The following is a 24,425-nucleotide window of genomic DNA, read 5'->3' as shown; positions in this document are numbered from 1 at the left end:
CATGTGATAAATTAACATTGTCCAACCAAGTTTACAACATGAGTAAACAATCTAACAATGTAAACAGAAGGAAATCTGGGCCACAATGTTAACCCCTTCAAGACTAAGCCTATTTGGGCCTTAATGACCAGGCTCATTTTTCAAAATCTGACCTGTCTCACTTTATGCGCTCATAGTTCAGTGATGCTTTAACATATGCTAGCGATTCTGAGATTGTTTTTTTGTCACATATGGCACTTTATATTAGTGGCAAAATTTGGTCACTACTTTGTGTGTGTTTTTTGTGAAAAACATCAACATATCATGAAAAATTAAAAAAATGTGCATTTTATGAACTTTGAAATTCTGTGCTTCTAAAAAAAGAAAGTCGTAGCACATAAATTAGTTACTAAGTCACATTACCGATATGTCCTCTTTATTCTGGCTTCATTTCATAAACATATTTTAATTTTTTAGGGTGTTACGGGGCTTAGAAATTTATCAGCAAATTACCACATTTTAGTGAAAGTTTCCAAAACTGATTTTTTTAGGGACCAGTTCTTTTCTTAGGGTAGCTTCACACGGGCGGGCTCGCAGCGAGATTCTCGCTGCGAGCCCGGCAGGTCCTGGCAGTTCCCATAAACTACATACTTGCTGCGGACCGCAGCGAGTATGTAATTGTACCGCGCTTAACCCCTTCTACTCCCGCCCGGCTCCCCCGCTGTAAGCAGCATACATTACCTGTCCTTGCTGCTCGGGTCCGGCGTCCTGCTCTCCCGTCCGGCCAATTAGTGTGTTGCCCAGCCGCAGCCACTGATTGGCCGGGCGGGAGAGCAGGACGCCGGACCCGTGCAGCAAGGACAGGTAATGTATGCTGCTTACAGCGGGGGAGCCGGCGGGAGTAGAAGGGGTTAAGCGCGGTACAATTACATACTCGCTGCGGTCCGCAGCAAGTATGTAGTTTATGGAAACTGACAGGACCTGCCGGGCTCGCAGCGAGAATCTCGCTGCGAGCCCGCCCGTGTGAAGCTACCCTTAAGTTGATTTAGGAGGTTTGTATACTGGAAACCCCCATAAGTGACCATTTTGGAAACTACACATCTTAAAGAATTAATCTTGGGGTATAATGAGCATTTTAACCCTACAGGGGCTGGAGCAAAGTATTCACTATTAGGCCGTAAAAAAATGGAAAATTAAAATTTTCCAATAATATATACGTTTAGAGTAAAGTTTCTAATTTTCAAAAGGAACATGAGAGAAAAAGCACCCCAAAATTTGTAACGCAGGTTCTCATGAGTACAACGGTACCCCATATGTGGGCGTAAAGCACTGTATGGGCACACAGCGGGGCTCAGAAGGAAAAGAGCGCCAATTAGCTTTTTCAATGCAGATTTTGCTGTAGAAGTTTCTGAGCGCCAGGTGCGTTTGCAGTGCCCCTGTAGTGCCAGCGGAGTAAAATCCCGCCATAAGTCACCCCATTTTGGAAAGTGCACCCCTCAGAGAATTCATCTTGGGGTAAGATGAGCATTTTAACCCCACAGGTATTAGAGGAAAGTATTCAAAATTTTTCCAATAATATGTTCGTTTAGTTTAAAATTTCTCAATTTCACGAGGAACAAGAGAAAAAAATTACCCCAGAAATTATAACGCAGATTCTCTTGAGTACAACGGTACCCCATATGTGGGTGTAAACCACTGTATGGGCACACAGGAGGGCTCAGAAGAAAGGGAGCGCCAATTAGCATTTTCAATGCAGATTTTGCTGAAGAAGTTTCTGAGCGCCAGGTGCATTTGCAGTTCCCCTGTAGTGCCAGCGAAGTAAAATCTCCCCATAAGTCACCCCATTTTAGAAAGTGCACCCCTTAGAGAATTCATCTTGGGGTGTGGTGACCAATTTGACCCCACAGGTATTAGAGGAAAGTATTCAAAAGTAGACAGTAAAAATGAAAAATTCGAATTTTTCCAATAATATGTTCATTTAGTTTAAAATTTCTAAATTTCACAAGGAACAGAAGAAAAAATGTACCACAAAATCTGTAAAGCAGGTTCTCCTGAGTACAACGGTACCCCATATGTGGGCATAAACCACTGTATGGGCACACAGCAGGGCTCAGAAGGGAAGGAGCGCCAATTTGCTGGAGCAAAGCCGCAGCTAGTATCGGTTATTAGAATAGCGCAGTTACTAAAATACAATTAAAAAATGAGATTACAGGTAACGTGGGGTGGTTACGGACAGTCTGGGGTGGTTCCAGGTAATCTGGAGGTGGTTACGGGCAACCTGGGGTGCTTATGGGTAATCTGGGGTGGATACGGACAACCTGGGGTGGATACGGTGAACATGGGGTGGTCACAGGTAACCTGGGGTGGTCACAGGTAACCTGGGGTGGTTACAGGCAACCTGGGGTGGTTACGGGTAATCTGGGGTGGATACGGTGAACATGGGGGGGTCACAGGCAACCTGGGGTGATTACAGGCAACCTGGGGTGGTTACGGACAACCTGCTGTGGTTACAGACAACCTGGGGTGGTTATGGGTAATCTGGGGTGGATACGGTCAACATGGGGTGGTCACGGGCAACCTGGGGTGGATACGGACAACCTGCTGTGGTTACAGACAACCTGGGGTGGTAAAGGGTAATCTGGGGTGGATACGGTCAACATGAGGTGGATACGGTCAACATGGGGTGGTCGCGGCAACCTGGGGTGGTTACGGGCAACCTGGGGTGGTTACGGGCAACCTGGGGTGGTTACGGGCAACCTGGGGTGGTTAAGGGCAACGTGACATGGATACGGGCAACCTGCTGTGGTTAGGGGCAACCTGGGGTGGTTACAGGCAACCTGGGGTGGTTACGGGCAACGTGACATAGATACGGACAACCTGCTGTGGTTACAGACAACCTGGGGTGGTTATGGGTAATCTAGGGTGGTTACAGGCAACCTGCTGTGGTTACGGGCAACGCTGGGTGGTTACGGGCAACGCTGGGTGGTTACCGGCAACGCGGGGTGGTTACGGGCAACGCGGGGTGGTTACGGGCAACGCGGGGTGGTTACGGGCAACGCGGGGTGGTTACGGGCAACGCGGGGTGGTTACGGGCAACGCGGGGTGGTTACGGATAAACTGAAGTGCTCATAGGTAATCTGAGGTGGGTACCTGTAATCTGGCGTGGTTACGGGCTATCTGGAGGCGGTCATTGGCAATTTGGGGTGGTTAGCGGCAACGTGCGGTGGTCAGCGGCAACGTGCGGTGGTCAGCGGCAACGGGCGGTGGTCAGCGGCAACGGGCGGTGGTCAGTGGCAACGGGCGGTGGTCAGTGGCAACGGGCGGTGGTCAGTGGCAACGGGCGGTGGTCAGTGGCAACGGGCGGTGGTCAGTGGCAACGTGCGGTGGTCAGAGGCAACGTGCGGTGGTCAGAGGCAACGTGCGGTGGTCAGAGGCAACGTGCGGTGGTCAGAGGCAACCTGCTGTGGTTGCGTGCAATCTGGGGGGGTTACATGTAATCTGGCATGATTACGGCAACCTGGGGTGGTCACGGGAAACCTGGGGGGGGGTTACAGACAATCTGGCATTGTTACGGATAAACTGAAGTGCTTATAGGTAATCTGGGGTGGGTACATGTAATTTGGGGTGATTATGGACAATCTGGAGGGGGTCACTGGCAACGTGCGATAGTTACGGGCAACGTTAAGTGGTTACGGGCAACGTGCGGTGGTTACGTGTAATCTGGGGGGTTACGTGCAATCTGGCGTGATTACAAACAACCTGGGGCGGTTACGGGTAATCTGGGGGGGTTAAAGGTAATTTGTGAGTAAACTGCAATTATTACTATAATAAAAAGTGTGTTTTATTTTTTTGTATGTTTGTCACTTTTTGTACTTTATACATTCATTTTCACTGTATTACTATGATTACTGTGATATTTTCTATCACAGTAATCATAGTTCAGTGACAGAGACCAAATTGGTCTCGGTCACTTAAAATTTTCAGAGTTGGCTGGTTATGGAGCGCATGCGCACTTCATTACCAGCCTGGACGTCGAGGAGGAAGGAGCTCCAGGAGCAGGTAATGTATAAGGGGCAGGGGGGCTCGGTGACACTTTTTATCCCCTGTCACCAATCATTTATGGTGACAGGGGATAAAAAGTGCTGATCAGCACTGGGAACAGGCGATCAGCGGTATATAGTATATACCGCTGATCGCCTGTTCCGGGACCACACGGGGGGGTCCCCGATCACTGCCCCATGCTCTCCGCTACCTCCGGTGGCGGAGAGCATGGGTGTTTCATTCATTTTTATTGTCTGTTCACAGTGATTGCGGCGGCCATCTTGGATCTGATGGCCGCCGCGGGGAGGGAGAGGGTTAGTGACCAGCCCACTAGGGGGGCTGATCTGGGGTCTGATTGACTTATTTCATCTCCCCCCGCCGTGGATTCACGGTGGGGGGAGATGAAATGCAGTACAGCGCCGGCCCATTAGTGACCGCCGTATCGGCGGTCACTAAGGGGTTAACTGCCGGGATCCGGGCACGGCCCGGATCTCGGCAGTTGCGGCGGGTGCCCGGCTATCACTGACAGCCGGGCCCCGCCGGGGATGACAGCAGTGCAGCTCCTGCGCCCCTGTCATCCCGTGGACGTACCGGCACGTCCATCTGCAGGAACTGTATGCAGATTTGGACGTGCCGGTACGTCCATATGCGGGAAGGGGTTAAACTACTATGTGTAGTGAAAATGTAAGTAGAGTATTGTTGTACCGTGTTAGCAATAGAAATCAGTAGAATAGAGAAGAAATCAGGTGATACCTTTTGGAGGCTAACTGAGTATATTTGATTGTAAGCTTTCGAGAGTCTAGCTCCCTTCGACAGACATGATGTTAAACAAAACTGAAAAAGTCACAGACTTACAGTATATACACACTAGACAGATCTCATCGAAGGATTTTAGAAACTTTAAAAATAACAAAATGCAATATACATGTATATTGCATTTTGTTATTTTTAAAATTTCTAAAATCCTTCGATGAGATCTGTCTAGTGTGTATCTAAGTCTATGATTTTTCAGTTTTGTATAACATCATGTCTGACGAAGGGAGCTAGACTCTCGAAAGCTTACAATCAAATATACTCAGTAAGCCTCCAAAAGGTATCGCCTGATTTCTTCTCTATTCTAGTTAAAATGTAAGGTCAGAGAAGTGGTGGTTTTGATAACATAACTATTGAAGCCTCTATCGTACATTCTGCTAACCATCAGAACAATGGACAACAGAGATCCCAACAGAAGTTGATGATGTGCATTGGGTATAGATCCTGCAGCACAGGTGTCATGACCTAGATGGGGAGACAGATCAGTCATGTGCTATTGTATCAACACATTACAGCAAATTATAAAATCATAGACTAGTTTTAGACTATTTAATCTAGGGAATTCTGGTTAACCCATTAATTCTAATTAAAGAAAACTTTTATAGTAGCACCTGTGACAAAAAAGGAGATGTTTCCAACCTAAAAGCTTGAACTATTGGTAATGTACAGAAACTATAACCTCCAACGGATCCCAATATTAAATGCCCTGCAATACCCACAAATTATAAAGAGGAGATATGGATGTGTGGTGTACAAAAGACCAGCATATAATAATGATAACAGAGAAACCAAAAACTGGATGAAATTAGCCAAATGTGATTTTCGATGGGTGAAGGGTGACCTCTAGTGGCAGAATTGTAACCAACTTGGTTTTTTTCTTTGCAGCAAGTCAATCCAGGTAACCAGTGAGTACAAAATACCTAGTTGCAAGTAATAACTACTCTAGCAGTCTATAATAACATTACAGTATGTACTGAACTAAGAAAATGTTTCATAATATAACACTTCTTTAATATTGTTTTTTAACTTATATTCTTAGCATACAGCACGGGACTTAAAAAAAAGTAAGTTTCTGGATAAATTAAGCAGGGAACACAGGGTAAAGGGGTATGCTTTGAAAGCCTGCTGGGTGATGTACCAGTACATTTCCTTAGCTTTAGTGACGTTTTTGGCTTGGTTGGTTCCTTTTAAATGGCTGGCTGTGCTTATTGGGAGCTCCATTTCCACATGGTGGGACTATTAAAGGATTATCTTATCTCATGGTCCATGCTCCTGTACCCGATGCAGCACCAATTCGCTTAAGATACTCACAGGCCTACATTAAGGAAGTTACCTCTGCTCCACATACAGCCCCCAGTGTGAAATGGTTAGGCAAAGGTCGGAAGTGGCACTATAACAGGGGAACCAGAGTACCTGGTAAGCAGGGGTTAGCAGGGCATTTGTTTACCTTCACCAGCCTTAGGTTAGGAGAGTAAAATAAGATTGCTGCTGTCTAGATAAAAGTTTGAAATAAACGGAAAAAAAAAAACCTCTACTCTCCCTACCAATAAATCCCCTGGCACTCCCAAGGCAACACTTTCCTGGTGGCATGCTAGCCTCTGTACATGTGTTTTCTAGTTATGACATGACATGTGAAACCAACAGATAATAGCTGCAGTAGGTGGTCACATGTGCTGAAAGGTCACTGGTGGAAGCTGGGGCTTATGGGGCAACTGTTTATAAATGCTTGTTTTATTGTGCAAAGATGTTTTCTGTACCAAAAGCTGCAGAACTTGGTGCAGATTTGTAGGGTGGATATTCCTGTGGACTTCCTGCAGAAACTGTGCCTCTCAGGAACTGCTGATAGGAGGTAGTTCTGGTATTTTCATGGGAGAGTTCTCACAAATGAGCTTCTAACAATTATGTATATTTATGGAGTTCATCCAGACATTATCAACCGGCAGGAGGAACTGCATATAAAACACATGTCTGTTTCTTACATTACACTTAATTGCCTGACCACTTCTGTACTGTCTGACCGGCATCTGAAGTAGTCTGCCCTGCTTCTGACTGATTACTCTAGCCTGGCTTGCTGACTAAGCTCATTTGGTTCTTTCTCAAGTGCCTCAAATCGGCGCTGTCAGGTTCTTGGGACCAGCCACTACCCACACTTGTAAAGCGGCCTGGTGCCCTCTAGCCGCAGAAGTCCAGCTTCTGCATCCTAGAGGAAGATAAAGGGCGAAGACCTAGAGGGCACTTTTACTCTGCTCCTGGTGTGGTCCAAAGCCAAACCAGTTTGATAGCACAGCTGCTTACTTTTACAGTCTCCTTCTTACTTGATACACTTCTATTTAAAAAAAAACTGCAGTGGCATTTTTCTAAAAATCATAGGGGGAAATAAATAAAAGTGTATTCCCAAAAAATTGGCCTACAGGACTATCACATTGTTTTAGGCTCGACAAAGGAACATGGTTCACAAAAAAAGACTTTAACAGAACTTCTAATTAGTAAAAAAACTTTTGACATGTGAAAGGTTTTCATTAGAGTCTGATTGTTCAGATTGCGACTTATATAGGGAAAAAGTCGGGAGAAGTTTACCTGCAGCGTGTTCTCTCCTGGCTCTCTGTTATGTGACCTGGACAGCCGCATAATGTTTGTCTGTGTTAGGGTATGTGCACACTACGGGTTCTGAGTGGAGAACTTCAAGCGGATTCCACAGCGCCCCCACTTGAAGTTCCACATGTCCCATAGGCTCCGTTCTACGCGGAGGCAGATTCCGCCATCCGCCATAGAATTGACAGCGGATGGTGGAATCTGCCTGAGCGTAGAATAAAGCCTATCGGACGGGTGGAACTTCAAGCGGGGGCGTGCAGTGGAGTCTGCTTGAAGTTCTCTGCTCGGAATCCGTAGTGTGCACATACCCTTAGACAGACAGCAGCACAGACTTCTCCCGACTCATTGTTCTGAATAGTCATGGTCTGAACACTCAGGACTGACCGCTCAAAACTTTAAAATGTCTCTGACAGGTACTCTTTAAAAAGTGAGGCAGAGCGCTATTTTGGTGTACAGTAAGCCAACAAGTAGATAGTTTACAGATGCACCACATTTATCAAACAGCGGGAGTCACGGTAATAAATATGGCACATTTTCAGACTCCCTTGTCTAAAGTTCACTCAGTCTTAGGGTATAAACCCACACACCGTATAAGCAGCGTATTTACTGCTGCGATACGCAGCAAATACGCAGCAGATTAGATGTAAATAACTGAACACAGCATCAAATCTGCACCATCAAATCTGCTGCGTATTTGCTGCGTATTTGTTGCGTATCTGCTGTGTATACGGTGTGTGGGTTTGTACCCTTAGACAGTTTTTATTTGTCTGCTCCACTTTTTTTCTAATACTTTTATTCACATATAGAAACATTTTACATTAGAGACATTTAAAGCTAAATAACTCTGTAAACACGTCCGAGCCTTTACACTAGTTACACTCCACTCCAGATCATAGGTAAAGTCGGCCGCAGGTCACAACAGGTGTCGAATATATTAAAAAAAAAAAAACAAAAAAAAAACTATTTATTAAAACACACAATGGGTTTCTAAACCGGACTGGTATGTTTATCAAGTGAGATCACACTTGATAAAGAAACCAGTCTGGTTTCAAAAAGCGCTGTGCGTTTTAATAAATAGTTTTTGTTTTTTTATATTCGACACCTGGTGTGACCTGCGCCTGACTTTACCTATGACCTGAAGTGGAGTGTAACTGTTTGTTCCCAGTGAGGACTTCATAGGAGAGGCTGCGGTCCGATCGCTATATTATATATGCGCTGTGGAGAGTTGCGCCTTATCTTTACACAACCATCAAAGGTAAGCGTTTCCATCACACTTTGTGTATCCACCACGCTTTCTGAGGAGTCTGCACCATTGGAGCGCTGTCTTTCCTTTAGAGCCTTTACACCAGGCCAGCTCAGCCAGTAAGCGGTCGAGGCGAGACCCCACTACAGACGCTGACTAGCAGAGTGGGCTGGCATGTCACAGAAGCATCTAGGATCGGGGGACCGATTTGTGGGATTCCAGCACCAGTGCTGGAGCGAGGAAGGAGAGAGACGGTTACTTCTTTCATCCTCCCCCCAGCCAAAAATCGCCCCAAGTCCTCCTTTAATTTCAATTACATTCAGTATGTATCATCACATATGCTTTCATATTGTGTGCTATAAATCCAATAAATTGCAATCTAGTGCCAGACTTAACTTAAATTCTATCCAGTTTTATGATAAAACAAACAACCAACAATACAAATCCCTGTACATCTAAAATTTGCGTCTGAATGCATTTGTATATCATTATTTATTTGTGAATACAGCAGACTATGATAACAACAAGCCTGAGTCTTGTTTTCTTATTATAAGGAACCACAGATAATGCTAGAACATCCATTGGCCTGCTATCAAATAGCAGTACATGAGGTGAATCCGCTTACCTGTGTGTATTCTGATGTGGCGAGTTAACTGACTTGGCTTTTGAAAAGTTTTACCACAGTGTGGACAGGAGTAGGAGAATCCACTTCTATCTATGTTTCTATTGTAAGATCTAGTACTTGCAACCCTGTAAACCAACAAGGGCAAAATGTGAATAATACTGCTAGAAACATTGCCAGAAATTACATAAAGTAGACGTGCATTGTAATGAAACAGACTGTTCAGATCTAAGAACTCCAGGAATTCTACAAGAACAGGGTTGAATGGCCTCTGCTGGAGAGTAAGTACAAAGTGGAAAAGTGCATTAGATTTATCAACAGGTACACGTCTCTCTGTAAATCTTTCAGACCTGCGGCTGCCCGAGGGCCAGACACAGAACTAAGCCGAGTGTTTCTGCTGCAATTAAAGAGAAACTACAGCAAATTGGAAGAACTGCCGTTATGTTATAGGGCCTGATAATGAAAGTAATATTGTTACTTTCATCCTCAGTAACATATTCAGAAAATCTTCACTTTCAACAATTTGCCAATACTGCATATAAACATGCAGCATTGGCAAAGTTCAATTGTTTTCCAACATCTCAATATTCCTCAGGGCAGGTAATCAGTATCAGGTAGTTGGAGGCTATTGGCAACCCCAACAATCAGATGTGCAAGACAACCACTGGCACTCAAGCAACCACTGCAGACTTTGCAGACCATCGTTTACATAGGACTGCACACCAGGATGCCATACAGCACATAGCAGCTGTACAGGGAATAGCAGCATTATTCCATTCACTTGAGTAGAACAAGGCTGAAATACCCTACACAGCCGCTACTAAGTGTACAACAAGCAGGTATACGATGGAGGTCTTTCTAGACGATATACCATCAATACCGAGATCTCAAAAAACATGTTAAATGGAAAAGCAATGTGATGCAGGTGACTAACCTTTTTTTTCATACAAACAATTCATACTATTTTGAGATCAACAGAATTTGCCACCCAGTGTTACAGAGGTAGAATTTATAGTGGCCACTTCTAAAAATTTTCTCATTCTTCTCTGTAGATAAGGTTACGTAAATAAAATACAGCAGTGGTCCCAGAAGTGAGAGCTTAGTACTCTACTCAAAGTGTACAGAGCTTTCTGTTTATAGGAGTTACAAAATACCCCATTAAGTAACTGCAGCCTCTTAGAATTTTTTTTCCACACAAAACAATATGATATGAAGTACAATACTATTATTATAAAATAATTCTGACATTATCCAGTTTTCATTCTCAGAAATAGAGACTTCCTGTCCTGTATGTGGTGATACGAGCACACTGCTGTAAAATGATCTGTACAGAATCAGGATAGATAGATAGATAGATAGATAGATAGATAGATAGATAGATAGATAGATAGATCTAATATAAGACAATAGCAGCTCCCTGTGGAATGAGCTCCATAAAGGCCACAGAGTATGCTTAGTAATGTTTCAAATTTATCTCAATGGGACAGGTCCTGAGTACAGCTTTCTATGTCCATGGCCTTGCTGTAAGGCATATTACTAAACACTGTTAAAAAACAGCTCAGCCAAGATGGCAGCTCCCATATAAATGTACAAAAATGAAATGTAAAAAATTACAGTAAGAAAAAAAAAAACAATTAGAAAAAAGAACAAGTTTTAGTATTTGACTCTATGCCATCCTCAACAAAGCTGGTCATAAAAATTGTAGTCAGACCTAATACTCCATTAACAAGTTCTTTTCTGCTTGGTGCATCTTATCTCTGTGGATTGTGGAGAGACTGCTTGTTATCAAAGACAAATAATAGGACTGCAGAAGTAAAAAGTCATCAAAGGGCCCTATTACACAGAACGATTATCGTGCGAAAAATAGTTATATCGTTCGAATTTAAACGATAACCCTTCTGTGTAATTACAGGCAACGATTGAAAAATCGTTCGTATGTCGTTAATCGTTGATTTAGATCTGAACGTAAAATCATTGTTAATCGCTCGCTGTAATTCCACATTCATTCGCTGTAATTGCACATTTGTTCGCTCAAGTTCTGCATTTTAATTGCACATTGTTCATTATTTTGCTGGGATCAGATGGAGTAAACGATCATAGTCACGATCGCAATAACGGTCGCAGTAACGATCGTATCTACCGACTATCGTTTTGTGTAATATGGTGAACGATTTCAGGTTAAAGGAGATTTTTTTATTAAAGTATTTTATTGCCCCCCAAAAGTCATACAAATCCCCAATATACACTTATTACGGGAAATGCTTATAAAGTGCTTTTTTTTCCCTGTACTAACTACTGCATCAAGGCTTCACTTCCTGGATAAAATTGTGATGTCACGACCCCACTCCCAGAGCTGTGCGGGCTGTCGCTGCTGGAGAGGATGGCAGAGAGATACTGAGGGACAATGAGCATCCCTGTGCCATCATGATCTGTGATGACAGAGGGATGCTCAGTGTCCCTCCAGTGCCCTGTGTCCCTCAGTGTCCCCCTTCCATCATTCTCTCCAGCAGCCACAGCCCGCACAGCTCTGGGAGTCGGGTCAAGACATCACAATTTTACCCAGGAAGTGAAGCCTTGATGCAGTAGATAGTACAGGGAAAAAAGTACTTTATAAGCATTTCCTGGGGATTTGTATAACTTTTGGGGGGCAATACAATACTTTAATAAAAATTTTCGCCGGACTTCTCCTTTAACGATAAACAATCTTGTTTGCGATCGTTTATCGTTAAAAATCACTGTGTAATAGGACCCTAAGTCTTCTTACCCTTACAGGGGCTGTCAAAAGCTATTATGCTGGGTGCACCAATCAAAACAAAAAACACATGTTAAAAACTCAACAAAAAACACACTGTATGAACACAGTCCAATAAATGAAAATTCTCCTAAGAAATGTTATTAAATAAAAAAAACAACTATTAACGATCTGTCAAATCTAGCGCCCATGCTTTGGTGGTCCCCATCAGTGTATGTTTCCTTGTGATACAGCAATGAAACAGTCGCGTGCATGATGACAGTCACGTACATCCACATGACTGGTGCAGCTAATCACAGGCTTTTGCTGCCATGTGCTGTGCATGCTGATCTCTTTAGGGAGTGAATTGGCTGACAGTGATTGGCTGCAGTAATCACATGTATATAAGGCAAAGATTGGAGTTATCTGACAAGTGAATAACGTTAGGATCTGTTTAAAGCTACTCTGTACCCACAATCTGACCCCCCCAAACCACTTGTACCTTCGGATAGCTGCTTTTAATCCAAGATCTGTCCTGGGGTACATTCGGCAGGTGATGCAGTTATTGTCTTAAAAAAACAACTTTTAAACTTGCAGCCCCGTGTCCAACGGGCGTGGCCTAGACTGTGTATGGCTTAGGCTGACAACCTCTCTGTCCCTCCTCATCATTAGAAATGTTCCAGGCAGATTGTCTCCTATTCCGCACCTGTGTCAGCCCGGCACATGGGCTGGATCTTTAAGGCCAGGGCTGTGGAGTCGGTAAGCCGCAGCTCTGACTCCTGAAATTTATTAAGACCGACTCCAACTGCCGACTCCTGCTCCTTCATAAATGGCCAGTCATATACCAGGGGAGTTATTTATCACACTGGCTCAGCAGCTTCTCTCTAAAGTCCTACATGATCCTGGGGTGACTTCTGAGTGAATAAAGGAATACTGTATATAGAGCAGCTTCTCCTGTGTGCGCAGTGGGTGCAGCCAGTCTCCAACCTCTAGGTCCTGAACTACTCACAACTAGACTAGATGCAGCAGGTGGTCTTTTCCTGCTGACAATCTTTTATGTTTCTAACTAAATATTCACCATACTTAACCCCTTAAGGACAGAGCCTGAAATGGCCTTAATGACAGAGACAAATTTTATGAATATGACCAGTGTCACTTTAGTCATTAATAACTTCGGGATGCTTTTACCTATCCGGCTGATTCTGAGATTGTTTTCTCGTGACATATTGTACTTTACATTTCTGGTAAATTGGAGTCGATACTCATAACAAATCTTTATGAAAAAAACCCAAATAAGGTGAAAAAATGTGAAAAAATGCATTTTTCCAACTTTGAAACTTCTTTGCGTATACAGAAAGTGGTTATACCACATAAATTATATATTAAATAGCATTAGCAACATGTCTACTTTATGTTGGCGGCATTTATTAAACTATCTTTCATTTTTTTTAGACGATAGGAAGCTTAAAACATTAGCAGCAAATTTCCAAATTTTCAGTAAAATTTCAAAATCAGATATTTTTAGGGACCTGTTCAGGTTTAAAGTGTATTTGAGGGGCCTGTATGTTAGAAAGCCCCACAAAGCACCCCATTTCAGAAACTGCACCCCCCAAACTCTGCAAAAGCATATCCAGAAAGTGTTTAAACCCTTTAGGGGAGTCACAGAAATAAAAGCCAAGTGTGTAAGGAATTTGAAAATTTTAATTTTCTGTGCAGAGATTTTATTGTAATCCAATATTTTTCATAATTATAAACCTATTACCAGAGAAATGCACCCCAATAATTATTGCCCCGTTTCTGCAGTTTATAGAAATACCCCATATGTGGCCCTATTGCGCTATTTGACGCAACCACAAGCCTCAGATATAAGGGAGCGCCTAGTGAATTTCAACGCCTCCGTTATATTTGGTCATTTTTGACTGTACCACTTCAGGTTGGCAGAGGCTCTGGGGTGTCAAAACCTAAAAAACACCCCTAAAGGGACACCATTTAGAAAACTACACCCCTCAAGGAATGTAACAAGGGGTGCGGTGAGCATCTGGACCCCACAGGTGCTTCACAGATTTTCCGAACAATATGGCGTGAAAAAAGAAAAATTTATTTTTTACACTAAAACGTTGTTCTAGCCTTCAATTTTTCATTTTCTTAAAGGGATAAGAGGCAAAAAAAAGACAAAAAATGTGTAGCGCAGTTTCTCCCGAGTACAGAAATACCCCACATGTGGCGATAGAGTGCCAAGGGGGCGCAGGACGAGCCTCCAAAGGGAAGGAGCGCCAATTGGCTTTTGGAAGCTGAATTTCACTGAAAAGGATTTCAAGGGCCATGTCGCATTTACAGAGCCCTCGTGCTGCCAAAACACTGGAAACCCCCCACAAGTGATTCCATTCTGGAAACTACACCCCTCAAGGAATCTAACAAGGGGTGCAGTGAGCATATGGACCCCACTGGTGACGGGCACAAATGTGGAACAATGTGACGTGAAAGGGAAAAATTTCATTTTTTCACTTTCATGGCACAAATGTGCCCGTCATCAAGGGGTCCATATCCTCACTGCACCCCTTGTTAGATTCCTTGAGGGGTGCAGTTTCCAGAATGGGGTCACTTGTGGGGGGTTTCCAGTGTTTTGGCAGCAGGAGGGCTCTGTAAATGTGACATGGCGTTCATCATCCATTCTAGCCAAATCCAACCTCCAAAATTCAAATGGCGCTCCTTCCCTTCGGAGGCTTGCTCTGCGCCCACATGGCGCTTTATGTCCACATGTGGGGTATTTACGGACTCGGGGGAAATTGCTCTACACATATTGTGTGTTTTTTTCTCTTTTAACCCCTTGTGAAAATGATAAATTCAAGGCTAAACCAACATTATAGTGTAAAAAATGTAATATTTCATTTTCACGCCACATTGTTCCACATTTGTGCCCGTCACCAGTGGGGTCAATATGCTCACTACACCCCTTGTTACATTCCCTGAGGGGTGTAGTTTCCATAATGGGGTCACTTGTGGGGGGTTTCAACTGTCTTGGCAACACAGAGGCCTTTTGAATGCAACATGGCCCCTCAAAATCCATTCCATCCAAATCCAGCCTTCAAAAACGAAATGGTGCTCGTTCCCTTCGGAGGCTTGCCCTGCACCCGCATGGCGCTTTATGTCCACATGTGGGGTATTTACGGACTCGGGGGAAATTGCGCTACACATTTAGTTTTTTTTCTCCTCTTTTAACCCCTTGTGAAAATGATATATTCAAGGCTAAACCAACATTATAGTGTAAAAAATGTAATACTTCATTTTCACGCCACATTGTTCCACATTTGTGTCCGTCACCCGTGGGGTCCATATGCTCACTACACCCCTTGTTACATTCCTTGAGGGGTGCAGTTTCCATAATGGGGTCACTTGTGGGGGGTTTCAACTGTCTTGGCAACACAGGGGCCTTTTGAATGCAACATGGCCCCTCGAAATCCATTCCATCCAAATCCAGCCTTCAAAAACCAAATGGCGCTTCTTCCCTTCGGAGGCTTACCCTGCACCCGCATGGCGCTTTATGTCCACATGTGGGGTATTTCCAAACTCAGGGGAAATTGCTCTACACATTAAATGTTTTTTTTATCTTTTAACCCCTTGTGAAAATGAAAAAACATGACAAGATTAATGATTTAGAGTAAAAATTTTACAAAAATTACACTAAATGTTGGTCTAGCCTTGATTTTTTTCCATTTCCACAAGGGGTTAAAAAAGAAAATGAACACAAAACGTGTAGGGTAATTTCCCCTGAGTACGAAAATACCCCACATGTGGACATAATGTGCCATATGGGCACAGGGCAAGTCACCAAAGGGACAGAGCGCCATTTAGAGGCTGGAATGGAGGATGGAGGCCATGTCGCAATTACAAAGCTCCTGTGCTGCCAGGACAGTAGAAACCCCCGACAAGTGACCCCATTCTGGAAACTACACCCCATAAGGAATCCAACAAGGGGTGCAGTGAGCATATGGACCCCACTGGTGACGGGCACTTACGTAGAACATGTGCCGAGAAAATAAAAAATACAATTTTTTTCATTTTCACGTCCCAAATGTGGCCGTCACCAGGGGGCCATATCCCCGCTGCCCCCCTTCTTAGATTCCTTATGGGGTGTAGTTTCCAGAATGGGGTCACTTGTGGGGGGTTTCTACTGTCCTGGCCGCACAGAGGCTTTGTAATTGCATCATGGCATCCTCTAATGGGAATGGCGGCCATACCTATTTAGCTGGGGAAAAGGGACAATTCTAATTTATTTTGGGGGTATTAGGCCAATTATTAGTTTATAAGGTTGAAAATGACAGGTGTCCATCAAATTCAACCTGTGTTGATCCAGAGGAAGGCAAAAAAAAAACCCTTGTAAGGCAGACGACAGTAGCCTCATCAATGGGAAAAATTCCTTCCCGACTCCATAATGGCGATCAGAATAATCCCTGGATCAACGTGACCCCTGAAATAGGAATAAGGGACAGAATTTAGATAATGTAGAACCCCAGTGACGTGTGGTGCGCCTTGGAGCGATCCAGTATGCAGAGGCCGGGGGGATCAGGACAGGTGTCACACTGGAAAATGTTGTCCTTCCTGATCCCCCTGTTACACCACACTCTGCACTTCTTCTGGGGTCTCCCTTTCTCCAGTGTGGGGGACGTCACCTGGAAAATGTCCTGGTGCGATACGGGGTCCTTCATATCCAGAAGCGCTGGGTCCGCTCCATGGCTGCTAAATATTAGGGCGCTATTACTACTTCTGATATGTTCGGATCGTGCCGCAAGCTACAGGGCAGCGAGAGACCAGAGGAGGGGGCGCTGGTATAAAAGTTATCCCCGTACAGGTGGTGACCTTTATCCAGCAGTGGGAAGATCAGTTCCCGGACGATCTTCCCACTAACTCCGAGGATGGGGGGGCATCTGGGGGCATCTGGGGACTGGATTCGGGTGTCCCTTCCTACATACACTCTAAGGGTACGTGCACACTGCGGAATCGCGACAGATAACCCTTCGTGCATTCCACAGCTGGCACCCACCGGCGGACTGATGCAGGCGCGCGTCTCCACACGTGTCATAGACTCCATTCTATGCACGGACGGATTCCGCTCTCCGTCCAACGTGTTCATTCTTTGGATGGACGATGGAATCCGCCCGTGCATAGAATGGATTCTATGACACGGGTGGAGACACATGCCTGCATCAGTCCGCCGGCGGGTGCCAGCTGTGGAATGCACGAAGGGTTATCCTTCGCCATTCCGCAGTGTGCACGTACCCGAAATCTGTAAGTGTACCCTAAGGTACGCTCACAGAGTTGGTAGAATTTCACTCCATACCGTCATCTCTTATTGGGACGGTACTGGTGGAAAAGATGTGTCTGGGGGGCAGCGTACGCTACACTACCCCCAGACACGTCACTGGAGGATGAGGATGATGAGGATGAATGGAGGAACGAAGGACCCCCCATTCATCCTCACTGGCTGTTTCGGTGTCGGAGGTAATAATAACGTATCCCTCTGACGCCGAAAACACCCAGGGGGCCATCTTTATACGGGGATTAGTATATGGGGTATGTAGTGGTGTGGTGTCAAACTTTATTCAATGTAGTGTGGTGTAATGTAGTGTTTTTTACGTGTTTTTTTACAGTAAGTATAAAAAAAAAACCTACGCCAACAAAGGAGTTGCTGATAAATGCCGCAGTTATGTGCGGCACTTATAAGCAGACCGTGGCAGTAGAATATAGAAAAAAAACACCCTACGCCAAAAAGGAGGAGTTGCTGATTAGCAGCGCACTTTCGTGCGATGCTGATCAACACTCAGCGGCGATAGGGTGCGGAAAATAGAAAAAAAAAATTTGAAAAAAAAAAAAAAAAAAATTCTGAACATCCCTGTAGCTGCTGATAAGTGTATTACACATATCAGCCGCTAGAGGGCAGCAGAGCGCAAAATACGGAAAGAGCCGACGCTGGAGCCGAAAATAGCCGAGAGAAGCCGAACGTGACGTCACGGAAGAAGCCGAAGACCCGAACGAAGACGAGGATGCCGCGAACCCGGAAGACGCCGATCAGGAGCCCGGGACAGGTGAGTAATGTACAAATACCTGCTCTGGACCCCTCGGCTGCCTAGCTGAGGGGTCCAGGGCAGGTATTTACTATATTGTGGGACTCTGATCGCCGTGCCACCGGCCCGATCGCCGTGAATGGCCGGCCGGTACCGGCCGGCCGTTCACGGCGATCGGGCCGGTGGCACGGCGATCACCATTACTTTTTACAGTAATGGCGGTCGGTGCCGTCCTCGGACAGCACCGACCGCCATTTTTTTCCGGGTCATCGGGTCGCCGATGACCCGGAAAGGTTCCGATCGCCGCTATTGGCTGATCTGAATTGATCAGCCTATAGCGGCGATCGTAAGCACGGGGGGTGTTAACCACCCCCCGTGCCGTGAAGCTAAGATGGCCTGCTATGATTTATAGCAGGCCATCTTCCCCGACCGCTGTGTGTGAACACGCAGCGATCGGGGAAACATCGGGCGTAAATTTACGCCCTGATGCACCAAGTACCAGGGCGCGAGGGCGTAAGTTTACGCCCGATGTCGTTAAGGGGTTAAAGAAACACTGCTAACAATGCCAGATACCTGTAATATAGAGGTCAGCCATAGTGATATACAAGGGGTCACACATAGTGATATAGAGGTCACACAGTGATATAGAAGGTCACTGTGGAGGCACGCAATAGCACACACACACACCCCGCTGCAGCCATAGCATACACAAACACACCCACACAGCCTGCTGCAGCCATAGCACGCACACACACACAGCTTGCTGCAGCAATAGCGCAAACCACACACACACACTCTGCTTGTTGTGGCCATAGCACACATACACACAGCCTGCTGCAGCCATAGTGCACAAACACTCACACACACAGCTTGCTGCAGCCATAGCACAGACACACACACAGCCTGCTGCAGCCATAGCACACACAGACACACACACACACACAGCCTGCTGCAGCCATAGCACACACACACAGCCTGCTGCAGCCATAGCACACACACAACCTACTCCAGCTATAGCGCGCACACACACACACACACACACACACACACACAGCTGCAGCCATAGAACACTGAAGAAAAACACACAATCTTCTCCCAAAGAGAAAACACCACACTGAGGACAGAGGTTACTGCTACACTACTTATGTCTTCTCCTCCTCCTCTATATTACACAGGAAATCTTCATATTACACTGCTGCTCATATACAGTCATCCAGCATCCAGGAAGAGAACAGCAAAGATCTCCCCCAACACAATGGACTCTTCCAGCTCAGAAACAAACTGCCAAATAGTGACTGACAACTTTTCCATGACCACCCTTATCTAATAGGGCCAGCGTCCTATTACTGATATATTCCCTGACCACCCTTATGTAATAGGGCAAGTGTCCTATTAGAATACGGTTCAGTGAAGAAAAAGAGAGTGCTGCACCTCACACCTATGGCTGATACTAGTACCTCTCGGCTGCATAAAAAACATCAGAATTCTGTATGTGAATTGATCAAGCCACACTGCCCCATGTACCTCGTGCAGGTATCTGATACACATGGGTCCCTACACTAAGTCCACACTGTGCCAGTCAGTGACCATCAACCCCGCAGGCGTGCACAGTCAGGGAAGGGAGGCCATGGAACGGCCCTGCAACCCCCATGCCACAGGACCAGACCCAAAAATGCCACACCAAGACCCAGCCAGCACCACCGGCGGAGGAAGCTGCCCCCAAACAGCACAAGCTGTCCCATGGCCCCCGTTCCCTGGCTGTGCACGCCTGCGGGGTTGGTAGCCACTGACTGGCACGGTGTGGACTTAGTGTAGGGACCCATGTGTATCAGATACCTGCACGATGGTACATGGGGCAGTATGGCTTGATCAATTCATACACAAAATTCTGATGTGTTTTTTATTTAGCCTAGGGGCACTAGTATCAGCCATAGGTGTGAGGTGCAGCGCTCTTTTTCTTCCCTGAACCGCATTTTGTTTCTCTCTTTTCTCCATGTTTTGCACTCCTCCTGGTGAGACCCACATGACCGCAATTAGCAGGAGACACCTGAGTGCACATGGTTTTAATCCCTCCTGCCTTTTCCCATTCTGTCTGCAGCAGCTATGGTGAGCGCAATACCTCATCCAGACTTGTGCAGTTTGGGGGCGACCTTCTCCGCCGGCGGTGCTGGCCGGGTTCTGGTGTGGTGTTTTTGGGTCTGGTCCTGTGGCATGGGGGTCGCAGGGCCGTCCCATGGCCCCCGTTCCCTGACTGTGCACGCCTGCGGGGTTGGTAGCCACTGACTGGCACGGTGTGGACTTAGTGTAGGGACCCATGTGTATCAGATACCTGCACGATGGTACATGGGGCAGTATGGCTTGATCAATTCATACACAAAATTCTGATGTGTTTTTTATTTAGCCTAGGGGCACTAGTATCAGCCATAGGTGTGAGGTGCAGGGCTCTTTTTCTTCCCTGAACCGCATTTTGTCCTATTACAATGTTGCTCATAATATATATTCATGAGCAAAACTTGTAAAATTCATATCAAAATTCAATTCTACATTTTTTAAAGATTTATTTTAAAGCTGGAGTCGGTACATTTGTTTCCAACTCCAACCAAAACTAGCTCCAACTCCACAGCCCTGGTTAAGGCACCTGTGCAATGTTCAGACATGAGAAAATGTTCCAGTGGCATTCCTAATGATGAAGAGGGTTGGGAGGAGGGACGGAGGGGTGGTGCAAAGTCAGGGCACAGATATTCTAAGCCACGCCCGGGGCGGCAAGTTTAAAAGTTGTTTTTTAGGACAATAACTGCATCACCTGCCGAACGGACCCCAGGACAGATCTTAGATTAAAAGCAGCTATCTGAAGGTACAAGTGGTTTGTGGGGGTCAGATTGTGGGTACAGAGTTGCTTTAATAATATTTCTACAGGTGTGTATTTTCTTGTAATGTCAGACAGTCCCTTTAAAATTGCATACCGGGAGAATGTCAGCATGCCTACTATTGAAATGTCCCCATTTTTACACTTCATGTTTACATCATGTCATTGTTGATGGCCTCAAATCACAGTTTACATATCAAGAAAGCAGACAAATTTAAAGGGAACCTGTCAGCTGCCATTTACATTCCAAAATGCTGATAATGTAATATAGCTATTAGGTCAAGGAGACACATGTTACCTTTCATATATCTGTCTGTGCTTCTAGAATGTAGAACAATGTTTATAATACTTTCCCAAGCCCCAGAAAGAATTTCATCTTGCAGCAGGTCACCTTGCTCTAAGAGCACTTAACAGTGTCAGCAGTTTGAAACAAGAATTGCAGTGGACATACTCCCTTTAAGAAAATGTTATTTGTACCTTATTTTAAAATGTGTTTTCATGTGATCTTTAAGCTGTGGAGCAGACTCAAAGGTCTTCTTACACGACTTGCAGCTGTAGGTCTTGCTACCAGACAGCTCCTGACGGTGTTCCTCCATGTGAAGTGACAAATGGCTTTGAAGTGTAAACTCATCACCGCATTCAGAACAGATTAGGATCTAGAACATAAAAAAAAACACATTCTTCATATTTTAGGACATAGGACATCAGCAACCTGTCAAAACCTGCGACTTTCGTCAATTTCCCAAACTTATCAAAAACATGATAGGCCACCTTTTTGAGTGCCACACAGATACAGAATATGACATTTTTGTTTCTGTTCCTATAGCAACACAGAAAAACAAAAATGACAACATACATGAAAGCTAAGAGTTAAATTAAAAGATACTATTTTTATTTTCCAGTTATTTATTTCTTGATTATATAAACATTACTTATTATCTATACATACATTATAGTGTATTTCTAACAAAAATATTAAAATAAAAGTAACCAGTAAAGTTTATTCAGTTGCTTCTTGCTGAAACCTTTTCCTATATGAAATCCAATACACAATATGGCCGCCACTAGTCACTTGTACAATTTTGGCGAGAACACAAACTGCAGGTAGTCCTTACTCATATTCAAAACAAAAACTAATTCCAATTGCAGTATCAAATATTTTAAAATAAAAAGGAATCTGTCTGCTTCAATTCGCGTTTCAAACTGCTGACACTGTTATACAGCTGTTACGGTCAGGAGACACATAAAACCTTCTTCATATCTATCTACAGTATGTTCCCAGAACGTTGAAAAACGCCTTTAGCCTTTAGTACAAAGAGTCAAAGAGGTTTTTCTGAGCTCCTGAAGTGGAGCAAGCTGTAACACCTCCTCACTGCCCCTTCCATACCTGCCCCTGCTTGGCCATCAAGCAACTTTTCAGTATCTTGGGAAAGCCTCTTTGACTCTTTGTACCAGAGAGTAAGAGAATGTTAATACATTCTTGAAGCACAACTGTATATATGAAAGGTACTATGTCATCGTAAAGTGTCACTGACATTTGTAAAAAAAACTTTTGACGTCATAGAAACATGTCCAAAGTTTGATTGGTTCGGGTTGGAGTATTCAGACCTGTACCGATCGGGAGAATGAGCAGGAGAGGAAGCTCTGCAGTGTGGTCCTCTCCCAGTTTGTTCTCCCGATCAAAACCTCTGACATGTCTCTAGGACATGTCAAACGTTTTTACAAACAAAAGATACACTTTAACCCTCTTTCAAAAGGAAAAGCACTTTCTCTACAGTGCCTTAAACTGGTAGTTTCCCCCTTAACCCCTTGCCACAAAATGACGTTTCAGGAGATCATGAAAAACAGTTCACGCATCATGATGTCCCGGCACATCATGAGATGCAGGGGTTCTATGAAGCACATTCAGGAGCTGAGCTCTCTTCATAGAATGTAAGAACTGGCTCCCATCAGCAGCCAGGTCCTCAATGTTAACATTGGGGTGCAGCGATTGCACTGCCGTCTGCCAGTAAAGGATAATTCTGGGTAGGGACATGGTTTCAAAAGTGACAGAAAAAAGGCAGGAACTAGAGCAGCGGTATGCAGCCACCAGTGCTGGAGCCGAGGAGGTAATTCCATTTTGGTTTTTACATCCTTCCCCTCCCCAGCACTTTTGGAAAAAAAAAATGTCTATGCCAGGCTTCTCCATTAACCTCTTAAATGCCATGTTTGTGAGTGTTAGCGACAGGAGCAGTACCCCTAATACTGTCTGATCAGGACCCTCCGCAGTGTGTCTGGGGGTCCTGACAGTTTTCCTTGACTGCTGGAGGTAAAATACTTACCTCTTGTGTGGTCTGATCAGTGATCTTCTAATGGAGTCTGCCTCAGGCAGACTATGGGAAGACTGACAGTAATTCTGATCAATGCTATGCAATGATTGCAAGTAATTAGAGATGAGGTAATTAACAGTACAAAGTGAATCGCTTTTTTAGCTTGGCAATCTGCTTATCAGCCTGCTGCTTTTGAAGTCCATGCTGCTTCGCCCCAGGTGCCTGGAAAAGCTTGATCCAGTCCTGGAGTGAAGCGCCATGGACTTTAAAAGCAGCCGACTGATAAGCAGATTGACAAGCTAAAAAAGCGATTCACTTTGTTTGTACTGTAAATTCGCTCATCACTACATGTAACAGTTCCCTAGGAGAGCTTAAAGTGTAGAAAAAAAATTACAAAAAAAGGGTTTTAAAAATATATGACATAGCCCCTCCCTTAATACAAGTTTAAATCACCCCCGTTCCCTTTTTAAAAATAAAATCAATCTAATAAAATATAATATTGTTTCCACGCGGTCAAGGGCGTAAACAAAAAAGAGAAAAAATTATCAAAACCTATCAAAAATTCCAATATACACAAATATGATACTAATAAAAACAAGAGATTGTGGCACCAAAAAATGACGCCCCAACCAGCTCTGTAGGTAAAAAAATAAAAGCGCTAAGGTTCTTAGAAGAAGGCGAGGAGGAAAAAATGAAAATGCTGAAATTTTATATGGTCTGGTCCTTAAAGCGACTCTGTACCCACAATCTGACCCCCCCAAACCGCTTGTATCTTCGGATAGCTGCTTTTAATCCAAGATCTGTCCTGGGGTTCTTTTGGTAGGTGATGCAGTTATTGTCCTAAAAAACAACTTGCATCCCGGGTGTCAAATTGGCGTGGCCTAGAGTGACTATGCATTAGGCTTTCACCGCCTTTCCGTCCCTCATCCCCACCCTCTTCATCATTAGGAATGCTCCAGGCAGGTTTTCTACTATTTATCATCTGTGTGAGCACGGCACATGGGCTGGATCGTTAAGGCACCTGTGCAGTGTTCAGACAAGTGAGGAATAGAAGAAATTTCGCCAGGGCCATTCCTAATGGTAAAGAGGGTGGGGAGGAGGGACGGAGAGGCGGTGCAAGGTTAGGGCATACACACTCTAGGACAAGGCAATTTGACACAGGCTGCC

General features: G+C 44.7%; 1 protein-coding gene across 7 annotated transcripts in view; it reads right to left on the bottom strand.

The window, feature by feature from the left end:
- The window catches only part of ZNF236 (zinc finger protein 236), a 170,631-nt gene that overhangs the window by 132,632 nt on the left and 13,574 nt on the right, over positions 1–24,425 (bottom strand). For 6 of the 7 annotated variants that reach the window (XM_069957871.1, XM_069957866.1, XM_069957867.1 and 3 more), the window contains exons 4-5: positions 21,427–21,605; positions 9,294–9,418 (exon numbers count right to left, since the gene is read on the bottom strand). In XM_069957871.1, the coding sequence (XP_069813972.1) occupies positions 9,294–9,418; positions 21,427–21,605 (304 nt within the window). Of the gene's footprint in view, positions 1–9,293; positions 9,419–21,426; positions 21,606–24,425 lie in introns of those variants that run through there. The other variant, XM_069957872.1, reaches the window with a different exon arrangement.

Source organism: Dendropsophus ebraccatus, chromosome 2 (genome assembly GCF_027789765.1).
Source record: "Dendropsophus ebraccatus isolate aDenEbr1 chromosome 2, aDenEbr1.pat, whole genome shotgun sequence".
NCBI lineage: Eukaryota > Metazoa > Chordata > Amphibia > Anura > Hylidae > Dendropsophus > Dendropsophus ebraccatus.
This window is presented reverse-complemented; position numbering and strand designations above follow the sequence as displayed.